At 45.3% G+C, this 10,124-nt stretch overlaps 1 protein-coding gene across 1 annotated transcript in view; it reads right to left on the bottom strand.

The window, feature by feature from the left end:
- Positions 1-3,255: 3,255 nt before the first annotated feature.
- The window catches only part of TRIM71 (tripartite motif containing 71), a 72,000-nt gene continuing 65,131 nt past the window's right edge, over positions 3,256-10,124 (bottom strand). The window contains exon 4 of the mRNA XM_077865925.1: positions 3,256-10,058. Within this exon, the coding sequence (XP_077722051.1) occupies positions 8,607-10,058 (1,452 nt within the window). The 3' untranslated portion in view covers positions 3,256-8,606. The remainder of the gene's footprint in view (positions 10,059-10,124) is intronic.

Below are 10,124 nucleotides of genomic sequence, written 5' to 3'. Positions count from 1 at the left end.
CTAATTGTTTTTTTTTACCTGTTGCCTGTACCTCCTCATATTCACATATCATAAAACTTACCTAGTTATAAAACCATCACCATTATCTAATTCCAGAATATTTCCATCATCCCCCAAGAAAACCCCAGGAGGATGCTGGTAATGTGGGAAGGCTATCTATGTGAGCAGGGGGAGGCAATCTCTATACCTTCCTCTCAAATAAAAAATGTTTTACAGGGGCATCTAGGGCAGTCGCTTGAGCTTCTCACATCCACATCGGCTTGGGTCGCGATTTTTGGGTCCTGGATCAGCCCTGAGTTCAGTGGGAAGACTGCCTGTTCCTTCCCTCTGCCCCTCCTCAGCCCCCACTTGTAATCTTTCTCCCTCCCTCAAATAAAATCTTTCAAAAAAGAATGTTTTACAAGGGTACCTGGCTGGCTCAGAGGGTGGAGCACACAACTCTTGATCTTAGGGTTCTAAGTTGGAGGCCCACATTGGCAGGAAAGATTACCTACATGATATCTTAAAAAAAAAACAAAAAACAAAAAAACAAAAACAAAAACAAAAACCGTGTCTTGAGAGCCTGGGGTGGTTCAGTTGGTTAAGTATTTGCCTTTGGCTCAGGTGGTGATCTCAGGTCCTAGGGGCCAGCCCCAAGTCTGGTTCCATCAGGCTCCCTGCTCCAAGGAGAGCCTGCTTCTCCCTTTGCCCCTCCCTCTCTCATGAATAAATAAAAATCTTTAAAGAAAAAAATAGGGTCTTAAAAAAACAAACCCATAACAGTCACTGCCATTCAACCAAAAACTCCCAGCGCCCAGCAACTAGTGATGTGCTTGGTCTATTGGCCTACTTTGGTTAGGTCGCGTAGATGAAGTCATGCCTGGTTGGCTTCTCACATCTTCCTGGTTCATCCACGCAATATCAGTACTTCATCTCTTTGTATGGCTGAGTAATATTCCACCGGGAGGATATACATTTTGTTTATGCAGTCATCAGTTCCCATGTGGCTTGCTTCCACTTTTTGGCTCTTATGAATGTTACCATAAACATTCACATACTGGTTTCTGTGTGGACAAGTCTTTGATTCTCTCAGATATACACCTAGGAGTGGCATTGCCGAGTCCTGCTCAACACTTTGAGAATCTGCCAGATGGGTCCCAAAGTATTTTTTACCACCTTATAATCTCATCGGTAACGTATGTGGGTTCCGATGTGATAGCTGGCCGTTCACTTTCCGGAAGGGTTGGCCTAATGGCCAGCTGCACAGGAAGGCAGTTACCCTCAAGAGGTTTGGGTCTTTCCAAGCTCGCCTCATTCACTGGAAGAGACTGAAGGCACTAGGGTGCACGCCTAAAGATGAGGTCTTGATTTGTTCCAGAGCTTTCCTGCTCTGCCACTTCCCTCAGAAATAGGTCCTTCCTCATTTTTTTAGCCTCATCTTTTTTTTCCTGGGTCTTTCAGAGGATTAAGATTCTTTTCCTTTTTAAAAAAAAAAAAAAAAGTGCAACCATCCAGCTTTTTACATTTTAGAGTGTCTCCCACGGTGTTCAGTTAAAGGTAAGGGGGAAGGATATGAGGGACCTGGAAATGGAAAACAACAGGTACTGGGCTCACTCCCAGCTTGAGTCTTCAGGAAACTGTTGCTCACAATGTGTCACGATTTCAAAACTAAGGTATCAATGTGGCAAACAAAACAAAAAACACTTTAAATGCTCACTGCCAACACAGGATCTAGTGAAGGAAAGCACATTAGGTTCCCTATGCTGGGCGCTGCTGCTGGTTGGCACTTAAACAAGGTGGTTTCTGTACTGGAGGGTACTACTTACCCCCGTTAGAACCCCTGTGAAAGCTCATCACAGCAGGAAAGGGACATGGGACGGGAGGAAAGTTATGGAAGCCGGTGCACTGATCACCTCTGTCCAAAGATGAAACTGATGCTGTTTGAGACACAGACAACAGGGTGAGGAAGGTTGGGGGACCCTTGGCTCCAATGAAAAATGACAAATGATGTCTTCCAGTAAACTGTGAACACACTGGGCTCAGAAGAGGTCTTGATCCACCTGGCGTCTATGGTAGGTACCCTGCCAAAGAGCAGCTGCTGGAGCGAGGTGCTCACTCTTCCCGGGGCCAAGTCTCCATGAAGGCAGAGGCATCTGTGGAGAAGGGGGCGTAGGTGGCAGAGGACTGCAATGAATGGGAGAAAAACACCTGTCCCTCTACAGGGTCATCTGCTACTCAGGAGAAAGTGGACCTGGGGCTCCCAGATCCCCAATTCCCCCAGGATCCACAAGTCCAAGTGTGACCACATTCAGTCTACTTAATATTTCCTCTATTTTAAGAAATGTTAGTAGCAACCACTTTTTTAGAAACCCTGCATGGACCCAACAGGCACATCCACTGGAATACAACCTCTGGACCATCCTCCTCACAGATTGCCTTTCCCCGGAGCACAATAAACACAAACCTCTTTTATTCTGGATTAAAAAGGATCACACAGACACAGATTTCCATGGAAAAACCCTCTTGTTTATTTGATTAAACAAAAATAAAATAAGCTGCATAGGAACAATTTTAAAGTCCAAAGAGACACCAACTTTGTTTTAAGGCTGCAGTAGCTGATACAGCATCTCCTTGCTACCTTCTCCAGCCTTCTCTGTGGACCACAGTGATACATTCAGAAGCCTTGTTAGCTAACACACGAGTTTTCAAACACTTTCCCATTGGTTCTTCACCTGCTCATTGCCTGTCATGCCTGCACAGCCTGCAGGATAACATATAAGATTTAAAAGTAAAAATTCAGAGGGTGGAAAAACCCACTCCAAACAAAAACCCACTTTAAAGATGTGGGGGGAAGTCTTTGCTCCCCCATTCTTCACTAACTGATGGGGTCTGCACCACCACTGCAATGCCCATTTTTAAAAAGTGTCAAAAGGCAGTCAGCACCCCCAGATGAGCTTGCAGGAGCTTCTGTGGCCCGGACAGTTACTCTGGTGGTGCATATTCCTTACTCCTTACATCAGGTCTGCCTTGGACCAATTAAAAAAAATTTTTTTTTAAAGGCTTAACTTAGTCATTTTAACATCTGGCAACATGCCCATGTTAATCTCTCCAATTCTGCATTTACCTTTCCCACAAAACAAAAACAAGTCGTGTTCTACACTTAAAAATTATTTTGCTGACTGGGCATGACAGCTAATGGACAGTATTAAGCAAGATTCATTTAAAAAAAAAAAAAAAACTACCCTCCCACCCACCCAATTATAACTAACATGCTACTTAAAAATAACATCCCTTACCCACAACCCACCCTCTCACCTGCATTGATTTTAGGGGAAAAGAATGGGGGTAAAAAAGGAAAGAAACCATACCACCCTAAAAACAAGAACACCCCAGAAATGTGAAAAATCTTCCTCTGAAGAAAAACTACACAGACTGCTAGAAACAAAGAACTATTCCAGAGCTGGTTAAAGAAAGTAAACACTTTGCTACACACGTTAACATTCAGTCAGTGTGCTCCAAGACAGAGCCTTAAGAAAAATACTACCTGAGCTTGTAAGTTAATACAATCATTAAAAGGAGGTCTAAGACCATGTGGATACACAAAACTTTTAGAACCATTACTGGTTAAATGATGGATGGAAAACATCCCACCAGGCTGGCTTGTTAACCCGTAAGATCAGTTTTAAAAATAGACATCACTGAGGTACTGCTTCACCATGACATTTTAAACCCAATCTGCAATCATTACAGTGGTCTTAGGACCCCTCTCGTCCAACCAAAACAAAAAAGAACCAGGGGAATAAGAGAGGCAATACAGTATATCATGGTAATGTGCTTCAACTTCATCAAGTATTTAATTAAGAAAAACAAAAAACAGTAAAGAACAACCCGTCAACATGTTACCTTTGGTAGAAAAAAAAACAACACACAAAACAAAAGAGCAACACACACTTCACCAGTCACTGCTCAGTAAGGTAGTGACTGTTGCAATGTCATGGTGATGAACATCCTGCTGGGTCCGGGAAAAGGTACAGATACAATCAAAGTCTAAAGGATTCTTATTCCCTTCAAATATTTGATGTTTCCAAAAACTAGACCCTCAGAATTGCTCTGAAAAGGGTAAATTTGCAGGCATTCAAAATACAGATAAAATATTTTTCTCTTGAAGAGGAAAAAGAGACCTAAAGGTCTTTCTTTGCAGGTAAAGTCCTCAAATAGGTCAGATGAACCAGTAGTTTTATAATACTGAACAACAAGGTAATGGTGTGCATAATTCCTAGTGGGGTGGAAAGGTCAGGTTGGTTAAGGAATCCTTGGGATTTAGGACTACATTTGCCTGAGTACAGGAATATTTGGTTTCAAAGTATCTTTTTCAAGGTCAATCAAATGTTTCTCCTGAGAGAAAACAGTCCTGCATTTATAAAAGCATTTTCTTCTAGAGGTAGCTTCCCACTCCCCCACCCATGCCACACCCCGTGGATTAATACTATGCTTTTCAGAGACCCATTAGATGCTAACATGAGGTAGATGACTTTCGCCAAAAGTGAGGTAGAAACTAAACAAAAGCAAATGGTGTGGTGTGGAATGCTATGTGTGTCCTGTGCCCCTGGCCTGCAGGAAGCCAGAGAGCTAAAGCCCCAGGAAGTCCTGGCTCTAGGGTATCATCACATGCGACGAAGTACAGGAGTTTGACTTTTATACAGCCCCAGACTGTTGGGATAATCAATGAGTGATGTTTTTAAATAAATACCCTAAATACTTTTTGGCACCACTGGATTTTTGTTTTTAAACAGAATAACAAGCCTATAACTTTGGCATATCTTCCGCTATCTACCAGAACACAGCAATTGTAGAATCTTCCAAAGAGGAAGCCAAAACATATACAAACAGTATTCTGCTCCTTCAAGCCTAAAAAGACTTCCCTCCTCAAATTATTAAGCTTTGGCTTAACTAGAATAAAACACACTGAGCCAATCTCAAGACATTCTCTTATAGCTCCATCACAAAGTGCCTTAAATCTGGCAACTTTTTTGGCCCAACACACAATTTAGATTCTATTTATGGTACCCCTGTAGGTATTTTCCCCAAATAAGTTAGACTTAAAAGGGCATCTATCAATCAATCAAAGAGTTAGTGCACTTGAGTACTGCCTGGGCCACTGGGCTCCAGCCAACTCAACTCACGTGCCACCTGGCAGCCAACATAAAGCACAGGTTTCTGAGACAGCATTACTTCTTGGGACCAAATTTACAGAGTAGTGATTTACCAAACAAACAAAAAACCCAGCACTTTTGAAACGTTAACTCAGTCAACCAAAAGTGGCTTTTATCTGCATGTTATTTAGATCTCCTTTAGTCATCTCATACCCAAACTTACAAATCCAAATCCAATTGGCATCTCCAAACATAAACTGACCTCATACCCCCAACGCCACCCTGCCACCTGACCAGATCAGACATGCATGGGGACTTTGTCTGAATACCTCATTTACTTGACAAAAAGCTTATACTCCCCCCTTGCAGCACCCACAACCTGGTCTTTTCACCGTGTTCAAGACTCCCCTCCTCGACCCAATTCCTACCTACCCTAGCATCACCTCCTAACAGGCAGGAGATACCAGTTGAAAACCCCAATTTTGAACAGCCTCACTCACACCAGACTTCCAAATGTTGGCTTTCCCCATCTTTCTTTGATTTGGAGCATTCCACATGGTACAATAAACACACTCCAAAGTGCTTCGCACCAATCCATGTGGGTCAGGAGTCAACCATGGGCAGCCAGAGGTACCTAATGTTTTAAAAACAAAAGCTTCTCAAGAGTGTGACCATGTTTGTCAAATGGCAGTTTGGGTGCAGAAAGGGGAGGAGACGTACCAGCACTGAGGGGAAAGAGGCAGCTTCCTGCACCTACACACTCCTATCGGGGGAGGACCTTCCAGCTTAGAGCCCGCAAACTTGTCTATTAAGACCTGATCATTTCAGTCACATGTGGAATCTCTGGCTTTACAACCAAATCCACAAATGTTACCTACACAATTTTACATTACCGCTATTCACCAGGAAAATTTCTCACTCAGGTCCCACGATGCCCCCACATAGGGGGACACTGGGAAGGCGGGAGAATCAAAGGTAGTGACTATCTGAAGTAAGTCATCTCAGGTTGCTGAGAACATTTTTGAGAATTTCCAAGTTTCACTTCAATAAAATTTTCTAAGTATTTAAAACCAGTTGTCTTTGGTGTTTCCAGGGTGGTTTGCTGGGGGATGGGGTGGAGAGTGGGGGGGTGGGGCGAAGAGGAGGGTCAGCACCAAGTCATTTCCAAAATAAAAAGTGGTTAATTACACAAACTGTTCACCAAAGAACTTAGAACCTAGAGGCAAATACAAGGCAACTGAATAGGAGTGGGGGAAGGATTCAATCTTAAATGCTTCAATAGAAGAAAGAGTGGTTCTACAAAACAAATTCTCCTGCCTCCTTCTCGTTCTGGAACACAGCAGGTGGAGGCAGCAACTTCACTACTTTCCAATTTTTTGATCGTTTATTGCATGCGGTTCTCCATTATGAAAGGAGTTTTTCCCATTTTGGTCATTCAGAAATAAAGCAAAGGGGAAGACACAGGGTACCTCCCGTCCTTCAAGGGCCGGACGGGAGAACAAATTTGATTGATTTGCTACACGGCCCCCATCATCTCCTTTTCTTCTGGGATGACAAAAACAAATTCCTCCATGTGTTACTTTATTCTGTTCACTTAAGACTAAACATCTCTATTGCAAGGGGTATTTCTCTTAAATACAGAAACAGAAACTGATGTGTCCTGTCTTTGTTTCAACAAGAGGTTTCCCTATAAGCCATGATCATTGAGCACCTCTCTCCTGAGGAGTGCTACTCTGGAATCTGGTTCTTATTCAGTTATCTGGGGGAGTGCAGGGACCTATATAGCTTCTCACAATCAAGGTATCTGCTATACCTACTTTCTGCCTGTAAGACAGATAATGCCCAGAAGCACAAGGCTTTGTACCCAAGTCCAGCTCACTACAAACCAACCCTGTAAAGTGACAGATGCCAGCCCAGTTCTGCAGCGAGAGCCTGGCTTTAGTTTTCATTCTTTGGTACCGAGACAGAGGTATACATCCTACATTTTGGGTTGGGGCAATTTGGTTTACAAATCTTTTACATTCAAAGGCATTTGGGGGAAAAAAGTTCACGTTAACCATGAGGTCCTACTGCTTGGCTCGGAGCAGAGAGTAGCAGACTACTCTGTAAAAGTGACCCGAGCGGAGAGTGTGCAGGGATGGGCTGTTCTTATTTTCACTTTCAAAAATTCTATTTTCCCTGAACTTCCAAAGCAGGAAAAAATTGTGCTTTTAAAGTAAAAGTTCATTTCTTTGCCTACTCTTCTGAGAAAAAGAAATACCTAGCATTAACAGAATAACACTCAAGCTGGGGTCGGGGACTGACCTCTGCCCTCCTGCAGATTTTGAGGGTAGCCAGTGTCTTTCTCATGCTCTCTGCAGATTACCTTGGCACATGCGTGCCCGCCCTCACTCAAGTCCACAGGCCAGGCAAGTCTGACACCCTCTTTTTGAGAATGAGGTTGGTTTTCTTCTTCCTTCCACTGAACTTTATAACCAATGACAAACTAAGAATACTTAACTTTTGAGAATACTTTTAATCAAAAATCCTAAGCTACATCTATTTTTTAGAAACCAAAGTGTGAAAGAAAAGTCCCTTTGGGTGGTGGTGTATAATCTTCAGCTTTACTATTTTGGTGTAAGATGGCTCAGTACACACACACACACACACACACACACACACACCATCCTTAAAAGAAGGAAAGATTACATACACTAAAACATCAATAGTCTGCTTTTCTTGGCTAGCAAGCCACAGCCACATCCACATCTTCTAAGAATAAGAAAAGATGCTGAACAGGATGATAAACACACTGAGGTATTAAAGGAGAACACAAAAAAGTTCTCTGTGGCAGCATTAAAAAAAAGGGGGGGGGGAGATTTCCTAAAAAGATCAAGATAACAACACAATCTAATCCAATAAACAGTATTCTCCAGAACACAAATACTCTATCATTCAGCATTTTAAATCTTATTTTTCCACATTTTATAGTTTTTCTTTTTTTTCTTTTTTTTACTTAGTAGTTCTTTCATGTTTCCTTGGCTCAATCTACAGAACAAAACCCATGCCACACATCCAGTGCCCCCCCCAGGCAGAGACGCCAGGCTTGTGCATATCACGCCCCACAAAGGGTCTGAGGGGACCGTGAACTCCAGAGTGCGGGTGGGGAGGAGGGCAGAGGGCCTGCTGGAGAAGGAAATGTAAAGATTTATGAGGTAGATAGAAATTATCACGTCACAGGCTCAGTCCCTGCAGAAAAGATAAGTACATTCATCTGTAAAAAAATAAAGATGAGGTAGGACTCAAGCAATGTTGTACTCTTCTTGTTCTCTTTAAACAAAAGAAAAAAAGAAATTTCCCTGAGACTGTTTCTTCTTTGAAATTCAAAAGGGGGGGAGGAGAGGATGGGAGGGAGGAAGGGAGAGAGGGTGGGGGAGAGAGAGAGAGATGCATGCACACACGCACGCCCCAAACACAGAAGCCTAGAGAACGTGATTAGAAAATGAGGATCCGATTGTTGCCAAAGTCCACCACCACGATCATGCCATCGGGGGTGACAGCGATGCCAGAGGGCCGGTCCATCTGCCCAAAGCCACTGCCCTGGGTGCCAAACTTGCACAGGAAGCTGCCATTTGACTCGAACATCTGCACCCGGTGGTTCCTGGAATCGGCCACAATGATGCGCCCCTCCTGGTCCACGGCCACACCCTGTGGGCGCAGGAACTGCCCATTGCCAGTGCCCTCAGAGCCCAGGAAGCGCGCAGACTGGCAATCAGGGTGGATGACCAGGAGACGGTGGTTGTTGAAGTCGGTGACCACCAAGTGGCCCTCATGGTTGAAGGCCACGCCCCGGGGGGAGTCAAAGTGCTTCCAGAGTGCTCCCTCGAAGCCATACTTATTCAGGAAGACACCGTCAGGCCCAAAAAGCTGGATCCGGTGGTTACGGGTGTCAGAGACCAGGATCTTGCCCTCAGAGTTCACCGCCACATCCCAAGGGTAGTTGAACTGCCCGTTTTTGGTTCCTTTCTCACCAAACTTGAGCAAGAACTGGCCCTCGAACGTGAAGACTTGGATGCGATGATTGTCCTTGTCTGCCACCACAATCCTGCGGGAGGTGTCGCAGGCCACGCCGGCTGGCCGGTCGAATTGCCCAGGCCGGGAACCCAGGGTGCCGAATTTGTGGTGGAAGGTGCCACATGGCTTGAACACTTGGATGCGGTTGTTGCTGCGGTCGGCCACTACAATGTAGCCTTCCTTGTCCACACTCACGCCCCAGGGCCGGCAGAGCTTGCCGTCACTGTCGCCCTCGCTGCCAAAACTCAGGCCCGGGAGCCCAATGCCCACATAACTGCGACCCGACTTGACCACCACCTTGAAGGGGCTGTTCTCAATGTGCTGGTTGCACATGGTGACTGACACCAGGTGCTCACCCTCCAGCTGCGGCCGGTAGCTGACCACGTAAGTCCCATTCTGCTGATCGCTCACCTCGGCACCAAACAGGTTGCCATCAGGGCCCAGGACCACCGCTGACATCAGGTCACCTCCTGAGAGGCGAGGCTCCCCATCGTGGTCATAGCCAATAACAGTGAAGGAGGCCACCTTCCCCTGGAGGGCTCGCTTGAGGCCATCACCCGTGGCCTTGGTGAGCGGTGCAAAGGCCCCGCTGCTGACGAAGCCAAAGGACTTGATGGCAAGGTACAGTGCCTGGTCGGGGGGCGTGAACATGACGCGGTCATCCTCTTGGGGCTGTAGGAAGCTACGGACGGTCTTCAGCTCCTGCACCTGGGCCAGCATGCGGTCCCGGGCCAGCAGGACATCCAGCGCCCGCCCTTCCTCCAGGACCTGCTGGACAGCGCTGATGGTGCTCTCAAGCTTGTTTAGGCTTTGCCGTAGCTTTTCCACTTGCAGATAGAGGGACTTGGCTTTCACCTGGCGGATCTTCTCTACCTGTAGGGAGAGGAGACAGAGGCTTTGAAGCCAGCAAAACAAAACAAAACACACACACAAAAAAAA

The sequence above is a fragment of the Canis aureus genome, chromosome 22, assembly GCF_053574225.1.
Source record: "Canis aureus isolate CA01 chromosome 22, VMU_Caureus_v.1.0, whole genome shotgun sequence".
NCBI lineage: Eukaryota > Metazoa > Chordata > Mammalia > Carnivora > Canidae > Canis > Canis aureus.
Note: the sequence above shows the minus strand (reverse complement) of the source record. Positions and strands in the feature narration are given on the sequence as shown.